Source organism: Myotis yumanensis, unplaced genomic scaffold (genome assembly GCF_028538775.1).
Source record: "Myotis yumanensis isolate MYYU_CA2020_CCGP unplaced genomic scaffold, mMyoYum1.0.hap1 SCAF_12, whole genome shotgun sequence".
In the NCBI taxonomy this organism is placed as follows: Eukaryota; Metazoa; Chordata; class Mammalia; order Chiroptera; family Vespertilionidae; genus Myotis; species Myotis yumanensis.
In genome coordinates this window covers 21,689,423-21,713,796 of record NW_027223763.1, presented here as the reverse complement: position 1 = coordinate 21,713,796, position 24,374 = coordinate 21,689,423, and the positions used below count along the sequence as shown (strand labels likewise).

Genomic DNA, 24,374 nt, shown 5'->3' with positions numbered 1-24,374 from the left:
CCTATAATTTATGTTTTGGTGAATATGAACTAATCTGTTCCAGGGTTTATATCCTAACTTTTCTTGCATGTCACTGCCATTGAAACTTGCATGAAAAGCACTAACTGCCTTCTTTCTCTCCTCCCTGATCTGCTCCAAGGCTGCCAGACAGATCAAGGATAGGTATGGAATAAAACCTACATTTTTATTTGTGTTGATATTGAAATCAGAAATGAAATTCAAGAACAGTTTTTTGCTAGACTCTTAGTTAAAACAAAATACCTAAAGGTCAAATACAAAAAAAAAAAATGTCTTCTGCATATTTTCAGTAATAAGCAATACGTTAGCAAGATTTTTTAAAAACATAGTTGTGGACAATTATGTACTTCCAAAAGAATTTCATTTCTGGTATAATATAGTTAGTTTTAGTACTAGTTTTACTACAGTTCTTAATTGACTATGCTAATGGTGGGGAACCAATTTGAATAATTAAAAAAATATTCCTGGAATGCATTTTTTGTTGTTCTTAAATTTTATATGTGTGTCTTATTTTCTGAGAAGTCACAGCATTTTAGATCGTCTTCAGGAGCTAAAGCTCTCTCACTGCTCTCCTGGTTAACACCTTTGTATTCTCGTTTCATCCTGTTCCTGGTGCCATCTCTTTCTCTTTCTAATGCCACTACTACCAGTTTATGGGAAGAGAATATTAAAGAAAATAATGAAAGACTCTAGTTTATAAGGTCTCTCTCATTGGCAGAGTCAGGATTAAGAAAGCAAACTGAGTACTTGCTATAATGAATACACTAAAAGGTTACAGGAGCTGCTGGCATTTTGGATTGGGATCTGCCTGGCTAGTCACTGACCATTGACTCCAGTGAGGTGATCACTTAGGTTTCTTCATTGGAGGATTATGAGATTCTCTGAAAGGCACGGCTCTTCAAATCCCCACCCTGAATCCTAGGTGAAATTATTCTTCATCAGATAATTTAAAAACTATTCATTGTAGGTTGTGTGAAAACCAGTGTCTCTGTTGTTAATCTTGGCTGAACACTTTAATTCTGGGTTTCTCTCATGGCTGTTTATTTGACTAAGGCAAGAGTCACATGACAGTCGTAGCATTTTTAGCACAAATATTTTTATATTTTTTGTAAATTTTATATCAGGGATTGGTTAAAAACATGGATCATTGTTATAAATCCTAAATGTAGAAAGGAGATTATGAGAGTTTGAAGGTGAAAATATTGGTGTTTGAGGATTGGATGCTAGGTAGTGTTTTGGATAAGGTGGTTTTGGGTTGTGTTTGTTGGAATTCACTGTGAGCGATCCTTCTTCCCACCCTGGCTAAATTATTCTTCTATTTAGCCACGTATTCCACTAAATCGTGCTCTGGTCCCTGATTATCTGGGTTAGAAGTCACTGCCTAAACAGCTCTGGGCTGTCCAAAGACTTCGTGAGAGTCCTTGCAATATCCTCCCTTGTTCTTCTCCTAGGAATCTCTATGGTTTTGTGCTTCCCGGAATTCTGTCCTTACCCCAGATTTGTTTGTCAGAATTTAATGTTATGATCAGTGTTCACGGCTGAATATATTCTTCAGTGAAACTTCATCTCTTTCCCTCTTCTTCTAAGCCAACTTGTTGGCTTGATTTCATCAGTATCCAAGGGATCTCAGAAGTCAGAATTTCTTTTTTTGGCCAGAGCACACTCCATTCATTTGTTTGTTTTGTTTTGCTTTTCAGAGCCTATAATGTTTTTTTTTGGCTGCCCACAAAATGTTTACTTCTTACCTAAGGAACATTTCTGGGTTTGGGTTTAATTTTTTAACCTTGATTTTTAGTTTCATAATGTCCAGTTTCTCTGATACAGTTTTTAGGTGCTTCTAGGAAGCAAGCTTCTAGAATTCCATTATTGCTATTCATAATATGAAAACAGAGAGTCATAATAAAATAATTATTTTTACTAAATGAAGAAAGGATTATCCCCTTATATGAGGTTGAAAGTGGTATTTTAAGGAAGAGTGTGTAACATAATCTGAGCAAGGAATCAAATATATGAAAATGAAAGTATCTGTGAGAACTCAGTATTTATCATTTGGTGTGATAGAAGTTGTAGAATAATGGAGTGACAGGAAACACTAAAGACAGAAATGAGAAGATGATAAATAGCAGATCTCTTTACAGAGCACTGGTATACACGTCTGGGTGCTTAGTAATGTTGGAAGATGATTCGTTGAGGCATATTGCGGGGGTTACTGGTTCTTGAAGGAAAGGGGTCATGAAAGGAAGAGTTGTTAATTAGGTAGGTAGTTTGAGGAAATTAAAAGTGTCCATCTGTATGTTTTGCAGTTATTTTATTTTTGCAAAAATAAAATGGAGAAGTGTGAGCCTTGTATTCAGCTTTACTATTAGAAATAAATCAAGAAAGTTAGGGTGAATAAAAAACATTTGTAATGACATAGATCCTGTAATATAATTATCTATGGATTTCACATTATTAGTTGGGGCCTTGAGGCACAATTGTTTAAATGTATTCAGTTTAAAAATAAAATGTTCAGTCTTTTGAAAGATTATAGCATTGTTGTACATCTAACTTGATTTATGGAGACTGAAATTTTCATTGACTAGAAAATGAAGGTCATTATTCTTGTTTTTTTAGGCTTTGATAGACCTTTCTATTGGTTTTGGGGAGAACATTCTTTTTCTTTGAGGCCTTAGTGATTAAATCAAGTTTTGCAGATAAAGTTTCAGAATTAAATTTCCTAAAATACTTTCAGATATTTTTTTCTCAAAATTTCAAAAAATGCATTTTAATAATCAGGTTTAGAAGCAACTAAGTAGGTTCAAACCCATTCATTGATTCTGTGGGCATTTACTAAGTACCCATCTGAATATAGCTCTCTCAGAGTCTTCAAATCAAAAGATACTTCGGGCTGTAAAGAACAAAGTATGTAAGACTTAGCCTTTGTTCTTAACTCCTTATTGATGTCATCTGAAATTTTATTATTGAGAACCAGCAGCTTAAAGTAGTATGTGAGAAACTCAGTGTTATGACTGGAGTTCAGTAAGTGTGAATTCCCTTCTCCATAAATTGTATTTAAGTATAACACTTTTTTCTTGATAAATAGATCAGTTAACTTTGTTTCTAAATAAAGTGATTACTTTCCTAGTTTTAAAAGTAACTGGATACAGCAACAGTTAGACATTTTTCATCCTAAAATGACTGACTTCAGCGACAAGTTTGGTATCTTTTAAATCATTGATTTGTAGAGTAGATTTGGCAGATCTGAATGACTAGGCATGCTCTTCTCTTTGTTCCTCCAGCTCTATTTACTCCCTCTCCCAAATTGTGTACTAGGAGAACAACACTCATGAATATTACTTTTGTATTATTCTTTGACAAAAGATACTATGTGATACTTGTGGAAATTTATTATAATATGAAAAACTGAAATCTGAAACAAAATGACAAATTAATAGAATATGATAATTTTTTAAAATATAGTTTTTAATATATATTTTAAAAATATATTTTTATTGATTTCAGAGAGGAAGGGAGAGGGGGAGAAAGATAGAAACATCCATGATGAGAGAGAATCATTGATTGGCTGCCTCCTGCACACCCCACACTGGGGATCAAGCCCACAACCTGGGCATGGGACTGGGAATAGAACTATAAACTCCTGGTTCATAGGTCAATGCTCAACCACTGAGCTACGCCAGCCGGGCCAGAACATGATAATTTCTTTTCTTCTCAGTTTTAATCGACAGAACAGGTTTCCCATACTGTGGATTAAATGAGGTCTGGTATGGCTTCTTTCTTTTTTTTTTTTTTTTTATACCACATTCATCTAATATTTCTTAAACTCCTGCTATTTCTATGTGTGGTTTCATAGTGGTGTTTCTCCTGTATCCTTCCATGTAGCTGATGTTGACAGAGTGACACCTACTAGTGATTTCACTTCTCTCCTTTCTCATCTATGGCCTGTCCTTAGCCACTACCAAGCTATCCAGTATTTGGTCAATGTACCTCTACTCTTATTTGAGGACACATGGAGTAGCTGTTACTACTAGGGAGAATGTTTGAATCAGGATATATGTACAGATCATCATTTGGCATATGAAAAGGAGTGAGGCTGGCATCAGGAAGTCAGTAAGCTTGAGTGTACAGAGATTTAGATGGCTGTTGGGTCTGTTAAAGATGATTTATACTGAATATTTGTCTCTTGTGATACTTGTATTTGAATGCAGTTTTATAAAACTGGCTGGAGGAAAGTGTCTTTAAATTTAAAAACACTTTACAGTTTTTTTATTTAGTTAATTTTCAAAGACTAAGCAAATTTCTATTTAGTTGGGTTATCTTTGTTAAAATTTCTGAAATCACTAGAGCGAAATCATTTCTATCTTTTCATTTTATAAATTAAATATATGATACTTCCCATTCTTTTATTTTTAAAAGTATGTTTGTATTTGCTGCAGAGTAACAATGGCTTCAGCCTTTCGCCTTTCTTTGAAACCAAAGGTCAGTGACAACATGACTCATTTAATGGTGGATTTTTCTCAGGAAAGACAGATGTTGCAGACTTTGAAGTTTTTGCCAGGTCAGTAAGCGTACATATTACATGTAAATTCTATATAATAAAGGCCTAATATGCAAATCAACCGAACGGAGGAACAACCAGTCGCTATGGTGTGCACTGACCACCAGAGGGCAGATGCTCAATGCAGGAACTGCTCCCTAATGGTCAGTGCGCTCCCATAGGAGGAGCGCCGCTCAGCCAGAGGCTGGGCTTATAGCTGGCGAGTGCAACAGTGGTGGCGGGAGCCTTTCCCACCTCCGCTGCAGGCAGGCGGTAAGGAGTGAGGCGTCCTGGACTGCAAGAGCCCCAGACTGCGAAAGGGATGTCTGACTGCCAATTTAGGCTCGATCCCTGAGGGGATCGGGTCTAAGCTGGCAGGCAGAAATCCCCCAAAGGGTCCCGGACTGCGAGAGGGTGCAGGCTGGGCTGAGGAACGCCCCCCCACCCGTGCACAAATCTCATGCACCGGGCCTCTAGTTTATATATAAAAATATATTTTCTGCAAGATGTTTCTGTATAAATATTGGAATGTAAATATTAAAGAAATATAGCATAAGTTTTTTCATTCTAGGAATAATTAAATTTGCTAGACTTCATTTTTAGAGAATTATTTTACTGGTAGTTAAAATTCCATTTTTAAGAATCCCATTAAGGGATATATTTTATTGTTAGTTTGACATAGCAGTACACCACAATGTAATGCACTGGATCCTGCACACAGACTTCTTAGGTTTTAATCCTGGCTGCTGCTTACTTGCTATAATCTCTTGCTAATTCCAGGAAATTTTTCATTGATTCTTTGGGTTTTCTCCATAGATAATCATGTCATCAGCAAACAAAGACAGTTATATTTCTTCCTCCGTAATCTATTTACTTCCTTTTACTTCCTCTTCTTGTCTTACTGCATTTACTAAAACTTTCAGTACACTGTTGGATAGCATTGTCACTAAAACTTTTTTCAGTGACAAAATGTTTAAATATAATACCTGCACAGTTTCACACATTTCAGACACATTCGTATCAGTGGAGGATCACATTCTCCAATTTGCCTGTTGATATGTAAATGAAACATCTGTTAATGTTGAGGATCTATGGAAAAATCTCTTTTATGGAAAAGAAGTTGATTAATGTTCATACATGTTAATTGTGGCTCATTTATCCCTATTTATTTTGATGATTCAGAAAACTCTGAAAAACACTTTAAAGTTCTTAAGTATTTGGGGATTGAGGAGTTCATTTTTGTTTAGTGTGAGGAATTACAATTATTTTATAAACAGAGATTTTTAAAATACATTGAAAATATTTTGAATTATTTTAATTATTGGAGTTAAAGCAAGTTATTTTCTCAATAGTGATTTAATTTATAGCCTACAACTGTTTGAAATAGATTAAAAGTACATGTTGAGAAGTAACAAGTAATTCTTGATTCTTTATTCTTAGCATGTTTGAATTGCTTTTTGCCAACTAGGATTTAATAAACTTTGAATAAGTCTATGAAAAAACTTTTAAACATGAATTTTTAAACAGAGCTTTGAAAAATATATTGTATTTATAGGATATCTCTTCTCTTAGCCTGATTCAATTGAATAGTTCAAAAGCAACATGAAAACCATAGTTTGAATGACAGACATAAATATTGGATTAGTACTAGAATAAAGTAGCCTTTTTCTTTTTTCTTCAGTCCCCAAAGCTCCAGAGATAGATCCAGTAGAGTGTTTGGTGGCTGACAATGCTGTAACAGTAGCTTGGAGAATGCCAGAAGAAGATAATAAGATTGATCATTTTATACTGGAATATAGGAAAACTAATTTTGATGGACTTCCACGTGTAAAGGATGAGCGATGCTGGGACATAATTGATAATATTAAGGGTACCGAATATACACTGTCAGGTAAAATGACTGCATTTCATGAATCTTTCTCAGAAAATAAATGTAATTAAGAAAAATATTTTTAGTTACTTTAAAAGATAACGTTAAGTTTCTTTAGCCAATTTTTTATGTATTCATTATAGAAGTGAATTTCTCTTCTATAATTTAAATTCCTTCTGGATATTTGCAACCTGGTAAAACAATGTATGTAGAACAAGCATGAAGGATGTTTTGGAAACAATATTTCAGAATATTTAATTTTTAGCTTGGTTTTCTATCAACCAAAAAACTGTCAACTTTCTAGATGTACACACAGAACCACAAATATTGTTGCCTTTAATCCTTTTAGGATGACCTTCACAGTAATACTTAGAGTAGAACTGTGACTTGGTATTAGAAATTTGTTCGTTAGCCTTTTGAAAGTCTTTAAAAAGGTATCTCCATATATAGGGGACCTTGGGTATTTGAAATGACCTAATGTTGCCTGAGTTAGTAAATGCTTCTTATGGATGATCAATAACATTAGTAACTTTACCATTATTGAACACTGAACATTTGTCAGAAGCTAGGCTGAAATGTATTACATAGTACATCTCAAATAACCAGTATAATATCATCTCATTTACTATGTAGAATTATGAGGTTGGTTTTATTATTTCTGTTCTACAGATTCAAAACTGTAGCTCTGTCATGTTGTTGAAAGTCCCACAGCTAGTAATTTTTAGACTCTTTTAATCTAGACATGACTAACTTCAGAGTTTTGCTATTAATCCATATGCTTCACTTTTCTTTAAATTTATTTTTCACAAAAAATGACAGTGTTGCCCTAACCGGTTTGGCTCAGTGGATAGAGCATTGGCCTGCGGACTGAAGGGTCCCAGGTTCAATTCCGGTCAAGGGCATGTACCTTGGTTGCAGGCACATCCCCAGTAGGGGGTATGCAGGAGGCAGCTGATCGATGTTTCTCTCTCATCGATGTTTCTAAAAATCAATAAAATATATTTTTTAAAAATGACAGTGTTTCATAAATATAAAATTCCTTAGGGAGTTTACTTTCTAGAAATTGAATATGTTATTTTAAATTTCAGCTTCTGTCCTTTAATGCAACATTACTTTTAATGAGGCTTGACAGAACCTCTTATCACTATGTTTTAAAAAATTCATTGATAAACTGTATAACTTATTTCTTTTGAAGAAAACAATAGATAAATCATTATTCCTCTGATTTCATGCATTACTACTGTTTTAACATAAATTTATAATCTTCCTGAGTAAAGAGAAAGTCCCACAAAGGGAAAAATGTCTATCTGAAGGTTCATACTCCTACTTTTAGAGTAGATTCCTTTACTTTTCATGTCTGAAAACTATTTTCATTTTTTCAGGTTTAAGGTTTGATTCAAAGTATATGAATTTCAGAGTACGAGCTTGTAACAAAGCTGTGGCTGGAGAGTGTTCTGACCCAGTGACTCTGGAGACCAAAGGTAAGGTCAGTAGCTATGTATGCAGCATCTGGATTTATCTGAGGCATGGTTCTATCCCTCCTCCCCCCACCCGGAATTCCCAACAATAGGAATTTTAAGATGGAGAAATTAGGACTATAATAGTGGTTTCATTAGTTTTTACTTTATCATGGTATTCAGATAGGTAAAATAGACTGAGATGATAGTGTTATATTCTCAGGTGGGTCCTTAGTTTACAAATTTCAGTTTAGTATAAATACATAAACATCATTGAGATGTGTCCAGTGTTTTCCCAGAGAATGGATTATGGCTCAGTAATGGGGAAATGCCTTTTCAGTTAGTTCAGGTTCTCTCTGTTTTCTTAAGTCTTATTGTAGAAATTAACATTTATATAGTTTATTAATGTTTACAAATGACTCTCACAGTTCTTCATTTGATCATTAAGACCATTCTGAGAGATCAGTAGAATAGGTATTACTGATAGCCATTTTGAAGAAGAAAGTGAAGTTTAAATATGTTAAATGACTTGTGTATGATACCTGGAACTAGCTTGGAAAGATGAATAAGAATCTGTTTCAAGTTCAGTACCAGCCCCTTTGAGGGCATGAATTTAGGTGCCTAAAGTCTATAAGAGCAATTTGGATTTAATTAAAACTCCCTAGAGTTTATTTTAACTCTCATATTTTAAGATTTTTCAGATATTTACCAATTTGAAGTTCATAATGCTGGAGATCATCCCAGTTGTGAGATGATAATTGAGTGGGTTTACTTCCAGAATCAGATTCCACACATCTCGGTGGTGTTTATGTATTTATACTAAACAGATTTGTAAACTAAGGGTTTGTAGAGAGAGACTAGTTGATTCTAGTGTTTTCGAACATTTCTCACTATGGGATAAACCCCCTGGGGTGTGGATAGACTGAAACTCAACCTTGAGGCCTTATTGGACGGTGATTTTGAACTTCAGGGAGATCCAGAATAAACTCTGTCTTTTAAATAGCGATGGGTCACAGATTTTCTAAAACTATTCTATAGCACTGGAATGGCTATTAACGAGAGCAGGAGCTCCAGATGAAAAGTCCAGATTTTTAAAATATGACATGTTGAACAATTGTTTATTGATTTTCTTGGCCTGCTGCATGCAGTCCTTGTTGACCAACCAATAGAAATAAGTGTATAAACAAAGAACTGGAGAGAAAAGGAGAGGGATGGAGATTAAATAGTTGAGGACTACCAAAATTCATATCCTGCTACCTATGGTGCTTGATGTGAAAAATAGTGAACATTATCTGTCTCTCCAGTGTATGTGACACTATTTTTTCTATCATTAGAATTGTCAAAAGTGATGCATAACATAAGTTTTTATGACCAAAATTTAAAAAAAAAATAGTATCCCTTCTTGTAAAGGTAAATGATCTGATATTAATCACAATTTACTCTGTGGACTCAAATGATAATGGCTATAATGGTTTACAATACCAAGAAAGCAGCCACCAATACACATTGAACCCTTGAAATGTTCCTGTACTCTGAGTTTCTTAGTACTTTGTTATCACAGACTTTTAAAGATATGGAAACTAATATCTAGCTATATTACAGGGCTTATGAGAGATAGGACTAACATTTGAGATCTCACTGTTGGAGCCGGTCTTTTTTAAAAACGAACAACTATACAGTATTATCCCTTTTACCTTAGCCTCTATGACTCAGTTGAGGTCCCATAAAAGGAATAGCATGTGTGTGTGTGTGTGTGTGTGTGTGTGTGTGTGTGAGAGAGAGAGAGAGAGAGAGAGAGAGAGAGAGAGAGGTGGGGGGGATTACACCCCTGGGACTGAAACCCATGTCTTTTCGTTTGGATGCTGTGGTATTTGCTAAGTCTGGTCTCTCTGGTGACTTGGAAGTGATACCTTTTCTGCCACTATTTACTCCATCCTTCTCCATCATATGACACATTAGAGAACTGCCTGAGGATTTTTTACTTTCTTTTTTTAAATTATTTTTTTAAAACCAGCCTTCCAATTTTAACAAGTAACTGAGAATTGATGGCACCTTTGAGTTAGATCCACTTTTTCATTCTCTCAAAAATGTGAGTGCCCTCACATGCATTAAATTACCTAATAGCTAATATAGAGGTTAACCCTGTTTATATATATACTAGAGGCCCGGTGCACAAAAATTTGTGCACTCGGGGGGGGGGGGGGTGTCCCCCAGCCCGGCTTGTGCCCTCTCACAGTCTGGGACCCCTCGGGAGATAACAACCTGCTGGCTTAGGCCTGCTCCCGGGTGGCAGAGGGCAGGCCCAATCCCTAAGTGCAGCCCCTGGTCAGGCTCAGAGCAGGGCTAATTGAGGAGTTGGGGCGCCGCCCCGTCATGCACAGAGCAGGGCGGATCGGGAGGTTGCAATGCCACCCTCAGGGTAGACTGATTGGGGGGTTGGGGCACCGCCCCCTGTTACACTCAAGGCAGGGTCGATGGGGAGGTTGCGGCGCCACCCCCTGTCATGCACAGAGCAGGGGTGATCAGGGGCTTGGGGCGCTGCCCCCTGTCACTCACAGAGCAGGGTCCATCAGGAGGGTTGGGGCACTGCCCCCTGTCACTCACAGAGCAGGGCCCATCAGGGGGTTGAGGAGCTCCCCCCTGTCACTCACAGAGTAGGGCCGATAGGGGAGCTGGGGCACCGCCCCCTGTCACACACAGAGCAGGGCCCATCAGGGGTGTTGGGGCTCCGTACCCTGTCACGCACAGAGCAGGGCCCATCAGGGGGTTGAGGAGCTCCCCACTGTCACTCACAGAGTAGGGCCGATTGGGGGGTTGGGGCACCGCCCCCTGTCACACACAGAGCAGGGCGGATCAAGGGGTTGGGGCGCTGCACCCTGTCACACTCAGGGCAGGGCCAATGGGGAGGTTATGGCTCTACCCCGTCACACACAGAGCAAGGCCCGTGGAGGGGGGTTGGGGCGCCACCTTCTATCACCCACAGAGCAGGGCCAATCAGGGGGTTGGGGCGTTGCCACTGTCACACTCAGGGCAGGGCCGATGGAGAGGTTATGGTTCTACCCTGTCACACACAGAGCAGGGCTGATCAGGGGGTTGGTGCGCTGCACCCTGTCACACACAGAGCCGCAGGGCAATCGGGGGATTGGGGAGCTCCCCCCCTATCAGGCACAGAGCAGGGCTGATCAGGGGGTTTGGGCCTGCCCCCTGTCATGCTGATCCCAGTGCCGGGAGCCTCGCTGCTCTGCTGATCCCGGTGTTGGGAGGCATATTACCCTTTTACTATATAGAATAGAGGCCTGGTGCATGGGTAGGGGCTGGCTGGTTTGCCCTGAAGGGTGTCCTGGATCAGGGTGGGGGTCCCCACTGGGGTACCTGGCCAGGCTGGCTGAGGGGCTGAGGGCTGTTTTCCCGCTGGCAGTTGACTAAAAGCTCCCAACCGCTCCTTGTTTTCTTTTTCTTTTTTTTATTCTGGGCCAGCTTTAGCTCTGAGGCCTCGCTGCTGAAAACATGGATACAATGTTGTTGCGGTCCGGGGCTGACTGAAAGCCGGTTTTATTTAGCTTCTTATTTGCAACATAGTAATAGTTGCTTAGAGTTGCAGTTGAGAGTCGGACAAGTGAGGCGGGGAACGTTGGAGTCTGCAGTCCCTGGAGGAAGCAAGCCTCCCTGCTCGCTTCAGTGCATGGCTGCCGGCCGCCATCTTGGCTGACAGTTAATTTGCATAAGGATATGCTGATTAGCCAATGGGAAGGGTAGCGGTCGTACGCCAATTACCATGTTTCTCTTTTATTAGTGTAGACTAGAGGCCCACTGCACGAAATTCGTGCGGGGGGGGGGGGGGTGTCCCTCAGCCTGGCCTGCACCCTCTCCAATCCAGGACCCCTTGGGGGATGTTCGACTGCCTCTCACAATCCAGGACCACTGGCTCCTAATCGCTCGCCTGCCTGCCTGCCTGATCGCCCCTAACCACCTCTGCCTGCCTCATTGCCCCTAACTGCTCCCCTACCAGCCTGATTGCCCCTAACTGCTCCCCTGCTGGCCTGATCGCCCCTAACTGCCTCTGCCTCACCCAGCACCCGGGACCCAGGATTCCCTCCTCCGGCCAGTCGAAGGCACCCAGGACCCGGGCCGGCTTTGCCCAGGCTGGCCACAGCCACAGGGGACCGTGGGTGGGCAGCTTCACTGGGGCCACAGCCACAGGCGCCGAGGAACAGGGGGCAGGCAGCTTGTCCCTCTCCCAGGGCAGAGGTACAGGCGCTGGCACCTGGGACCGCAGGGCGGGTGGCTTGTCCCTCTCCGGGGCCACTGGCGCCTGGGACTGTGGGGCAGGCAGCTTTTCCCTCTCCGGGCTGCAGCCTGGCTGGTCCCCATTCCTCTCTCACAAGCTCATTTGTGCTGGCTGGTCCCCATTCCTCTCTCCCCAGTGTTGAGTGTCTGAGCTGTTAAGGCGTGATGGTATGAGGGCATGCCGACCATTTCCATATTAGCTCTTTATTATATAGGATGTTTTTATGGACTTTAGCGAGAGGAAGGAAAAGGGAGAGAGAAATAGAAACATTCTATATAATAAAAGCATAATATGCAAATTGTCCCCTCCACTGGGAGTTTGTCCAGGAGTTTGACCAGGGGGTGGGGCCTGCTGGGGGAAGGGAGGGAGGCCCCAACCTCTGCAGCGGCAGGTGGGGGAGGAGCGAAGAAGGGAGTATCTTCCTGCTGGCATTTCGTGCACTGGACCTCTAGTCAATGAGAGACAATCATCGGTCACTGAAAACCTGGACATGTGCCCTGACCAGGAATTGAACCATGACCATCTGGTTCATGGGTTGATGCTCAACCACTGAGCCATACCAACTGGGCAACCCTATTTTCTTTTCTTTTTAAAAATATATCTTACTGATTTTTTACAGAGAGGAAGGGAGAGGGATAGAGAGAGTTAGATCAGCTGCCTCCTGCACACCCCCTACTGGGGATGTGCCCACAACTAAGGTACATGCCCTTGACCGGAATTAAATCTGGGACCCTTCAGTTCACAGGCCGATGCTCTATCTGCTGAGCCAAACCAGCTAGGGCAACCCTGTTTTCTTAAGGCAGTTCATTCTTTGTAGTGCAGTGTCTCAATTTTGCTTAATCCTAACTGTTTAGTGACCTATCTATTAAGGCATTCTAGTTCCATTTTTACTGAAAAGCTGAATTATTTTTTCCTTTTGTAAGTTCATGTCTACTCACATGGAGATTTTGAAAGCTATTAACTTACTTGCATAGCATGACAATTACTTGAAGTGGTTATGGTCAGTAAATTTGTATTTAGAATATTGTATAAATAAAGACCCCAATGGACAATGGATCAGTTGCAAGGTTGAAATTAAAGTGCTCTTTATAGAACAATAGAGGATAAAAGGATTCTTGATTCTAGGTAAACATTAGGCTTTCTATATTCTGTATATACAGTGTTAAAAAAATTGGGTAGGAAAATAATGTGATGATAGTTGTGCTTCAGAAAGTGGGGATGTGCTACATTTTTACAAAATTGAAATGTTGTTTTTTTATAGCACTTAATTTCAGTTTGGATAGCTCATCATCCCATTTGAACCTGAGAGTTGAAGATACCTGTGTAGAGTGGGATCCTACAGGAGGAAAAGGCCAAGAAAATAAAGTTAAAGGAAAAGAGAACAAGGGCAGGTAAGTTAGTTCTTTAAATCTGTTGATTCTTATTTGACAATAACTTATACTGTAATGAAATTCTTATTCTGTATATCAATATGATTTGTGATATGTTAGTAACATGAAAGTGAAACATATAATATTGTTGGTCAGTCCTTGAGTTTGTCACTAACATTTTCATTACTTTTTCTTAGTTTCTTTCCTAGTTCTCTTCTTTCTTAAACGTTTTTATTTCAGTATCCCATTTCTTTAAAGTTATATTTATAGCAACTTGAAGTACTTAGAGAGAAGTTCCTAGTAGTAGTTCCTAAATTTTAGATCACCAGTCTTACCTGAAAGTCTGCCTTGAATGGCAGTTTTTAGCATGCACAACCCCAGTGCCTTGCCCCCCATCAGAAAACTTATGAACCAGAGGCTTTGGACCTTTAGTTATTGCTAGACTTATTTAGAGTCTCAAAGTATGGGGCCTCTTTCTTTTTTAACAGAGGAAATTTTTCCTCAAACTGAAATAAGGTAATGTCACTATAAGTTACAACAGCAAATAAAAAAAAAAAAAGAATTTCCTCATCAGACTTCTGACCTGGTTTTATTATAAGCTGTTAAATTTAAGTCATAAAGCACTCTTAACAGTTGCCTATTTTTATCTGACAGTGCCCATGTTACTTCACTGAAGAAACATACAAGGTGATGATCTTTGTCTAGTTCTAGGACTTAGTATATTTAGCTTGGCTGAATAACTTCAATTTTTTTCCTTTAACCAATAAACAGAAGCCATTGCAGCAGCCTTCATAAGCTAAAATATTGCTCTGTGTAGACTGTCTGTATTAGTAGCTTATGTTTTGAATTTACACCCTTAATGTGTGCTGAATATTTAGATTATATTGTATATGATAACAAAATAAACTCTGCTTAAAGTCTTCCTTGAATTATTTTCCCTCATCTGGTTTTTTTCTGCATTTACTTATACCTAGCATCTTTCTTGTTGTGCTATATTCAGTATATCTAACTTCACAGCTTTGCTTTTATTTGTATTTGACACGAGGCAGGTTTGAGGTGTTCTGTATTTTATAATAATCATGCAGTGTTTTAAAGCATCGGGATGAAAAGTAAAGGTTATAAAGTGAAATTATTAGGAAAGTACCAAAAAAATGAATCAATTCAAATTGCACAAGTAATAATGTGCTAATTGGAAGACCAACATATCTTTATCAGAAACCAAAATGTATCCTCTTTTCAAAATTATCTTCCTCTTTTTTTCTAGTTTACTCACTCATTGGCAAAAGTGATTTCATAGTTAGTATATTGTAAATTGTAAAATGCTGCTAGATTTAGTAGTCTGTAAAGTTTCATTTGGTCACTTGGAGATTTTTAGAATTCTTATGTTTAGAATTTCATATTATTTTTCTTTCTCCCTTCCCTCCTTTTAAGAGTATTTTCTATGTAGGCTACTTCTGGATTATTATATACATTTATTCTTTCCATAAATATTTGTTCACTCTAGGATGTCAGCTGGATATTTTGGGGTTTATAGAGATAACCACTGTCTCTGCCTTCAAGAAAATTTCCCTGACTTAAGTAGATGAGAGATAAATCTATATACAAATACTGTAACAATAATACAAGTGGAGAGTGTGTGTAATGGTAAGTGGGAATAAAGGAATTTACAGGAAGAAAGAGGTTCTGATCTGCCAAGTGCTGAAGTGGTCAATTAGGACACCGAGCCAAACTGAAAGTAACAATCAAGCCTTTTATTCACTGACTATAATCCTGTAAACAAGAGGCCACAAAGGAAAGGCTGCTAGCTCCCCAGTGTTCCATTTTTCCTAACAGAATGAGGTGAGGGTCAGGTAAATCAGAGCAGATCATAGATGGTGGATATCATCTATCTTCTAAGAAAGCCCCAAACAAATGGCTCATCCTGTTGTTAATGGACTGAGGCCAAGAAGATGGAAGAATGGGAAAGGTTAGACATAGAAAAGTATTGAGACAGAGGGGAGAAAAGTGACATTACACCCTCATCCCTGCCCCCTTCTAGTAGGTCCCTGCGGAGGCAGTGGAAAGGGTCTCTGCTGGATCCCCACCAATTAGGGGATCTCTGAATAGAGGTGCCTAAGCTAGGAATGCAGATATGCATATGAGTAGGGATAGGGGCAGGAGATTGCATCTCCTGCAGAAACTGCAGTGAACTGGGTAGTGCTCTCTAGGGGTGAAAGGGCTAGAAAAGCAAATTGGGACCAAATCAAGAACCTGAAATGCCAAATGGTTGTGTATAGGCAGTAAGGAAGTACTGGAAAATTTTGAAGTAGGAGAATCACAGTTACATTTATCTGGTAACAGTGAACAAAGTGAATTGGGTAGCAAAGAGATCATTCAGAAGCTGGTAAAACAATCCAGAGCAGAGGTAACAAAGAGCCTTAATTCAGATAGTTAAAGAGATTGGGGGGCATGTTTAACATTAATAGCTGTTGTACTTCGTGCAAAAATGTACTTTGGGTCAGAAGTCTGGAATGCTGTGGTGGCAGAGTTCTTATTTAACTTTTCTCTGAAATTTAAACTGCCATTCTCAGTAGTTACGTCTGTTTTTCTTTTTCCATGCCTTCATTTCTTTACTACTGGTAAGTTATAAATTCTTTGTTTTTAAATGCAGTGATTCAGTATTATTGAAATTTTAAACATCTTTGGGATTTGATTTATTTTAAGTTGTTGAGAGTTAGTGAAAGGTCTAATACTGTCCAGTTTACCATATAATGTAATTTGATGTAAGGGAGGTCAGGTTGGATCTTGTCCACTCTAGTAGGAGAAATGCTTTTTAATACTTGACATTATCCTGTGCGTGGATTTGGGCAATTGCTGTTTCACTTTTTTAAAAAAAATATTTTATTGATTTTTTACAGAGAGGAAGGGAGAGGGATAGAGTTAGAAACATCGATGAGAGAGAAACATCAATCAGCTGCCTCTCGCACACCTCCTACTGGGGATGTGCCCGCAACCAAGATACATGCCCTTGACCGGAATCGAACCTGGGACCTTTCAGTCCGAAGGCCAACACTCTATCCACTGAGCCAAACCGGCTAGGGCACTGTTTCACTTTTTAAGAAAAAAAGATCCAGAACAAGAATATATACTTCTTTAGTTTTTATTGTAATATGCTTATTTTTGCTTCTATTTAAATTTAACTGCAAGAAATGTAAACTACAAAAACTCATCTTGAGTTCTTTCCCCCTTTGTATCTGATTTCATTTTGGCATTGTTTCTTATTTCAACTGTGTATTCTTTGTGTCAGCCTTGCTCAGTCTGCATGATATTAGTGTTTTCGGCTTGCTTTGTGTTGATGACTTCTTATACGTGAGTGTTTATCATTGACAACTCTTTGTAATAATTCATGTAAAATTAAATGGTGCTATTTGTGCAACATAATTTTTAAAACTTTCCAAAGGTCCCTTTCGTAATTTGTAATTTTAGTTTATGAACCATTTACATCGAATATATGCTTTTCTTTTTGTTCCTCTTTATGTAGAAGTGGGACACCATCCCCCAAACGGACGTCTGTAGGCTCCAGGCCACCTGCAGTAAGAGGCAGCAGAGATCGTTTTACTGGGGAATCATACACAGTGCTGGGTAGGGTAAATACAGTTCTTTGTTATCTTACAGTAAAGGCCTCACAGTCATACTGGTGGACTGTCTACTCACCGAGAGCTGGAGTGATTGCCTCTGGTGAATGAATCTTTGCTGAAGTTTCTCCCTCTTGAAGCCTAATTACTTTGACAGGTTTTCAAATTGTCTTATTATTGATATGTTTAAAACTTACTTAATTTTACATAGTACTGCACATATAGGTATAACTCTTAAGGGGATAGTAAGAAGGAAAAGTTCTGAAGCTTTTTATATTCAGAAAAATTAGTTAATAAGAAATATATAAGTAAAATGTTAACATCCTGAATCAGATTTTTGTGCCATTTTATGGGACAAGAGATAGGTACAAATCTCTGTGACTCACAAGGAAGAGGTAAGAGTCAAATTTGCCTTCTGGTCTTTTGCAGGAGACACTGCTATTGAAAGCGGACAACATTATTGGGAGGTCAAGGCCCAGAAGGATTGTAAATCCTATAGTGTGGGAGTAGCATACAAGACTTTGGGGAAATTTGACCAATTAGGAAAAACAAACACTAGTTGGTGTATTCATGTCAACAACTGGCTACAAAACACATTTGCAGCAAAGCATAATAACAAAGTCAAAGCCTTGGATGTTACTGTTCCTGAGAGAATAGGTGTATTCTGTGATTTTGATGGGGGTAAGTTTACTGATTTTCTCATAATTCATTTCACCATAGTTGCTTATATTTCAGTACTTTTCACTGGTAATCATCTATAGAGAATTTCCATTAACATTGTGGTAAGGATATTTTGACCTCTCAGGATTTATTTGATCATAAGCATAATTTCAGCTCCAGAATTATTTGGAAAGGTGAGTGATGTCTGCCTGCAGCCCTACAGAAGCACTCGTCTATAATATACTAATTTAGTCTGAAAGGAAAAATTTGCTAATTTTAGTCTTAAACCTAAACTTTATTTTGTCCATTTTAATTCCTTCTTACCTTGTTTTATTACCTATGAAGAGTGGTGGAGTCAGATTTTTCTAGTTGGGGTAGACCTTAGTAATTACCCAATATATCTACTAAACAGTGTAAAATCCTTTTTACAATATCTCTGCAAGCAATTTCCACTTCTGTGCTTGATGAACCTTCTTATGTGAAGTTTATGTCTTAGAAGGCAGCCTCTTTCATTGTTAGATAGCACTTGGTTAGAAGGTTTTACTTAAATTGACTCGCTTTGTCTTCTAATAACTTCTGAGACTGTTGCTCTTAAATTTTGTCATCTTAAGAAATACAGAATTATGTTCCCTAATTCACATTTACAAGATAATCCTTATTTACTTAAAAACTATTAATACTGCTGCTTTTGCCCTGTTTTTCCCAGATTATACATTCTCTGACCATTAACCATTCTTCTTATTTAATTTTTTCAAACCCTAATTGCCTATGGTTGTATATTAAATTAATACATTTCTTTTAAAGATTGATTCTCAAAGTAGTACACACAACTTCTGGCCATCATAGGGCAGTGATTTGACAGCATAGTTTCTAGCACTATGTCATTTTTGTTTATTTAAAAAAAATTTTTCACTGTAGCCGGTTTGGCTCAGTATGAGCCTGCGGACTGAAGGGTTCCGGTTTGATTCTGGTCAAGGTCACATGCCTAGGTTGCCAGCTCAATCCCCAGTGTATGTGCTTGTGTGGGGGGAGGGGGAATCATGCAGGAGGCAGCCAATCGATTATTCTCTCTTATCATTGATGTTTCTCTCTCCCTCTCCCTTCCTCTCTGAAATCAATAAAAATATATTTAAAAATTAAAATAAATAAATAATTTTCCCCCAATTACAGTTTACATTAAACATTATTTTGTATCAGTTTCAGATATATAGCATAGTGGCCAGACAGTAACATACCCTACAAAGTGTTCCCCCCAATATTTCCAGTTCCCAACTGGCACCATACACAGTTATTATAACACTAGAGGCCCGTGCATGAAAATTGTGCACTCAGGGGGTCCCTCAGCGCAGCCTGCACTCTCTTGCAGTCTGGGAGCCCTCAGGGGATGTCCAACTGATGGCTTAGGCCTGCTCCCCTAAGCCATCAGTCGGACATCCTTAGCGCTGCCAAGGCTCCTGCCACTGCTGCTGCGTTCACCGGTCATGAGCCCGACTTCTGGTTGAGTGGGTGCTCCCCCTGTGGGAGCACACTGACCACCAGGGGGCAGCTCCTACATTGAGCATCTGCCCCCTGGTGGTCCGTGTGTGTCATAGCAACTGGTTGTTCCACTGTTCTGTCTATTTGCATATTAGAGTTTTATTATATAGGATTGCCTGGAAAGTGCTTTGTACATAGTAAGCCCTTAATAAGTGTTTGCTGAGTGATTAGTAGGGCCTGAGCAGTGAGGAATCAAGAATGGATTTACTGTCCTAGCCGGTTTGGCTCCGTGGATAGAGCGTCAGCCTGTGGACTAAAGGGTCCCAGGTTTGATTTCGGCCAGGGGTATATGCCTGGGTTGCGGGCTTGATCCCCAGTGGGGGGCATGCAGGAGGCAGCTGATGGATGATTCTCTTTCATCACTGATGTTTCTATCTCTCTATCCCTCTCCCTTCCTCTCTAAAATCAGTAAAAATATATATTATAAAAAAAAAAAAAAAAGGATGGATTTGCTGCCCTGGCCGAATGTCTCAGTTGGTTAGAGTGTTTTCCTGTACACCAAAAAAAGGTTACGGTTCAAATCCCAGTCAGGTCACATACCTAAGGTTGTGGTTCGACCCCCAGTAGGGGCATGTATGGGAGGTAACCTATCGATGTTTCTTTCCCTCCCTCCCTCTCTCCCTCCCTCTCTCCTTCCCTCTCTCCTTTCTTTCCTCCCTCCCCCTTCTTCACTCTAAATATCACTTTTAAAAAACATCCTTGGGTGAAGATTAAAACATAACAATAAAAGAAAAAGAATGGATTTGATGGTATGAAGGTAGAATTCATAGAACTTGAAAACTAAATATGGATTGGAAGATAGACAAAGAAGAGTTGAAGATGACTGAGTTTCCAGCCAGGGTGAACAAGAGGATGATAGTGTTATCAGTAGGAAAGAGAGAGTCCTGGAGAAATACGAGATGCCAGCAGGACAAACTATGGCATGTCTGGCAATATTTAGAAATTCAGTGTTAGAACTCAGAAGAAAAGCAGAGCCGAAGCTAATTATTAGAGACAGCATCACAGAGTGGCTACTGAAGATTGCACAGAACAACTAAACATTCCTGCTTTACTGTTTATCAACTTTGTGACTATCTCAGGCTGCTTAATATTTTGAGGTAAAACACCCAGTGGTTTTTTTGTTTGTTTTGTTATTGATTTCAGAGAGGAAGTGAGAGGGAGAGAGAGAGAAACATCAATGATGAGAGAGAATCATTAATCAGCTGCCTCCTGCATGACCCATACTGGGGATTGAGTCAGTAACCCGGGCATGTGCACTGACCAGGAATTGAACCGTGACCTCCTGGTTCATAGGTTGATGCTCAACCACTGAGCCATGCCTGCTGGGCAGGACTCAGTGTTTTAATAGTAGGATAAATGTTAGTTTCATTTCTTCTCTGGTGGCAGCAGATTCTTAAAAGAGAAAGGAGAGCCTGGACCAGCATCTACATTTAGAGTAGGGAAAAAGAGTAGATATCCTCAGGGTTAGGGTACAAACCAAGAGCATAGTCATGGATAAGAATTTGAAGAAGTAATATCAGTTGTAAGGAGGCCATCAGATTGGACAGTTAGGTGGTCAAATAGACCATTATTTTAATTGCATGATCATACTGAAAGATAGACTGTGAGAGGATTTTAAAAATCAAGAAAGCTGAAGCCATGATAACTACACTATGATTTCAGAGACTGAGGTATGACTATGGCTTCAAGTAGTTAGAAGACAAAGTTTAATAGAGTAAACTTTAAATGGTGAGAGGATTTGGGTAGAAACTAGTTATAGTAAAAATGAGGAAGAAATCACCTTAGTTTTTACCAGGGAACCACTTGTTAAATAATGATAAAGAAATAGTTAATAGTTGAATAAGTAGAATACTGCCAGATTAAGGAAGCACTCTGGAGATCTTGAAAATCAGGGAAACAGACCTGGATTTTGACTTTTTCTTAAGCATGTTTTCTACTGATGTTCAGTAAGAAATTATTAAGTCCAGCCATTATAGTTTGTAGCAAAAACAATTAATGTCAAAATATGCATTTAGTTGCTACTTTTATGCATGATTTATGTGATCCTTAATTAGATGTTATAATATTTTGTATACTCAGGTTTTTTTCTTTTCCTTTTAGGTCAACTTTCTTTCTATGATGCAAACTCAAAACAGTTGTTGTATTCCTTTAAGACAAAATTTACTCAGCCAGTACTACCTGGTTTCATGGTGAGTACCTAATTTATATTTTATTTGGTTTGGCAACTTTAAGAATAACATATTGGGAAGTACAATATCTTATTTTTTTCTTTATATTCCTCTCCTTTTCACCAATCCACTTCTTAAATCTGTGATTGTCTGTGTATTTTTGTTATATTTTGTTGAAGTAAATGATAATACATAAAAGGACACAAATCATAAGCATGCAGTTTGATGACTCCTCATAGGATTGTGCTCATTTTTGTAACCAGCATCTAGATCAAGAAGTGGAACATTGCCAGAATCTCATAAGCCCCTTTTGCCCATTTGCAGCCCCTACCGCCCTTCTCCACAGAGGTTACTATCTTGAATTTTAATACCAAAAATTTTGCCTCCTTTCCAATTTTATGTAAATAGAATCATACAGTATCTTTTGGCTCAACATCATGGTTGTGAAGTTTATCCATGTTATTATATGTGGTGGTAGTTCACTCTTTCTCATATAGTTTTCCATTATATGACTGCAATGTAATTTATTTATTCTAATTTAGTTGGATACTTGGGTAGTTTCCCTTTGGGGTCATTTATAAATAGATCTGCTATGAATATTCTAGTTCATGTCTTTTAGTAATGCATATGTTTTTTATTGGGTATATAACTAGGATTGGGGTTGTTAGATCATATGGTATGTGATCAACTATAATAGAGTGTTTCAAAGTCACTAGTTATACTGATTTACCATTAGCAGTATTTGAGAGTTTGAATTCCCCCACATCTTGAATAACACTTGGTATTGTCCTTTTTTATTTATTTATTTATTTAAATCTTTATTGTTCAGATTACATTTGTTCCTCTTTTTTTCCCCCCCATAACTCCCCTCCTCCCAGTTCCCGCCCCACCCTCTACCCTCACTCCCCACCCACTGTCCTCATCCATAGGTGCACGATTTTTGTCCAGTCTCTTCCCGCATCTCCCATTCCCCTTTCCCCCCCAAGAATAGTCTGTCCATTCCCTTTCTATGTCCCTGATTCATTATAATCACCAGTTCATTCTGTACATCAGATTATTTATTCACTTGATTCTTAGATTCACTTGTTGATAGATGCATGTTTGTTGTTCACTATTTGTATCTTTACCTTTTTCTTCTTCCTCTTCTTAAAGGATACCTTTCAGCATTTCATATAATACTGGTTTAGTGGTGATGAACTCCTTTAGCTTTTCCTTATCTGTGAAGCTCTTTATCTGACCTTCAATTCTGAATGATAGCTTTGCTGGATAAAGTAATCTTGGTTGTAGGTTCTTGCTATTCATCACTTTGAATATTTCTTGCCACTCCCTTCTGGCCTGCAAAGTTTCTGTTGAGAAATCAGCTGACAGTCGTATGGGTATTCCCTTGTAAGTAACTGAGTTTCTTTCTCTTGCTGCTTTTAAGATTCTCTCTTTGTCTTTTGCTCTTGGCATTTTAATGATGATGTGTCTTGGTGTGGTCCTCTTTGGATTCCTTTTGTTTGGGGTTCTCTGCGCTTTCTGGACCTGTAAGTCTATTTCTTTCACCAGGTGGGGGAAGTTTTCTGTCATTATTTCTTCAAATAGGTTTTCAATATCTTGCTCTCTCTCATCTTCTGGTACCCCTGTAATTCTGATGTTGGCACATTTGAAGCTGTCCCAGAGGTTCCTTACACTATCTTCGTATTTTTGGGTTCTTTTTTCATTTTGCTTTTCCGGTTGGGTGTTTCTCGCTTCTTCGCATTTCAAATCTTTGACTTGATTCTTGCCCTCCTCTGGTCTGCTGTTGGGAGTCTGTATAATATTCTTTATTTCAGTCCGTGTATGCTTCCTTTCTAGATGGTCCTTTATCACACCATCGAGGGTCTCATTAGATTTCCTGTACATCTCATCATGTTTATCGACAGACTCTAGAAGCCTCTTGAGAGACCTCAAAAGTGTGGTTCTGAACTCAATATCCTCCCTTGATAGTTTTGTCCTGTTTCTTTGTCTCCGCATTTTTTACGCTTTCTTGGTACACCCCCTAGTAGTCTTTGTGCGCAGTCTTGTTGTAGTTAAGCCCTGATTGTTGTAGTTAATACTAGAGGGATTTGACCACCAGGCTGACTGGCTGTGAGAATCAGCTGTGTGGAAAACTTCTGTCCTCTGGGGAGGTGCTAATCTAGCCTTTGCCTGAGGCGAACCAGCAAATGGCTCTGCGCAGGGCTTGGGCGGGGCGGGATCAACAGGGCGGAGGAGGGAGCAGTTATGGCTGCTCTCAGTCCCGGTCCTAGAGGCTCTGCTTCTCAGAACCCCGGCCGCCACTGCAAACCTCGGAGAGAAGGCTGCCCTCAGATTCCAACTGATGCCGGACAATCCCGCTTCTCCCGTCTGAGTCTGAGTCCCTAGAGACTCGCCTGGATCTGGAGCCCAGAGTCTGAGACTCCCTCCTGATTGAAAACGACAACCGCGCCCTCAGCCACAAGCCCGCTTTGCACGCGCACCTCGGTACCTTTATATTTTCCACACTGCGCCTCTTCTGAGCTTCGGTATGCTGTTCTCTTTCCTTCTAGTTCAAGAGTCTCTCCTCAGCCAGCTTTCCTGTGGTTCTGGGTGATGTCTGTTCCGTCTTTTAGTTGTATTTTTGAAGTGGTTGTTTGCGGCAGCAGTCTCCGGTATTTACCTATGCCGCCATCTTGGTTATTCCCCTTAACTCTGTCGTATTGTCCTTTTTTATATTAGTCCTGATAGTCTTATAGTCCTTTTATATTTAAGTCTTTCTAGTTCTTCCATATTACATTGTGATTTTCATTTGCACTTCCTTGCTGTTGAACACCTTTTTATGTGTTTATTGACTATTTGAATATACTCATTTGTGAAATG

At 39.2% G+C, this 24,374-nt stretch overlaps 1 protein-coding gene across 3 annotated transcripts in view; it reads left to right on the top strand.

Moving 5' to 3' along the window:
- FSD1L (fibronectin type III and SPRY domain containing 1 like) overlaps nt 1–24,374 on the top strand; it is a 52,083-nt gene that overhangs the window by 23,172 nt on the left and 4,537 nt on the right. Inside the window, exons 5-13 of one of the 3 annotated variants that reach the window (XM_070430986.1) lie at nt 140–162; nt 4,452–4,573; nt 6,234–6,443; nt 7,805–7,903; nt 13,429–13,558; nt 14,192–14,224; nt 17,058–17,158; nt 17,581–17,832; nt 21,448–21,536. In XM_070430986.1, the coding sequence (XP_070287087.1) occupies nt 140–162; nt 4,452–4,573; nt 6,234–6,443; nt 7,805–7,903; nt 13,429–13,558; nt 14,192–14,224; nt 17,058–17,158; nt 17,581–17,832; nt 21,448–21,536 (1,059 nt within the window). The remainder of the gene's footprint in view (nt 1–139; nt 163–4,451; nt 4,574–6,233; nt 6,444–7,804; nt 7,904–13,428; nt 13,559–14,191; nt 14,225–17,057; nt 17,159–17,580; nt 17,833–21,447; nt 21,537–24,374) is intronic. The other 2 variants (XM_070430988.1, XM_070430987.1) reach the window with 2 other exon arrangements.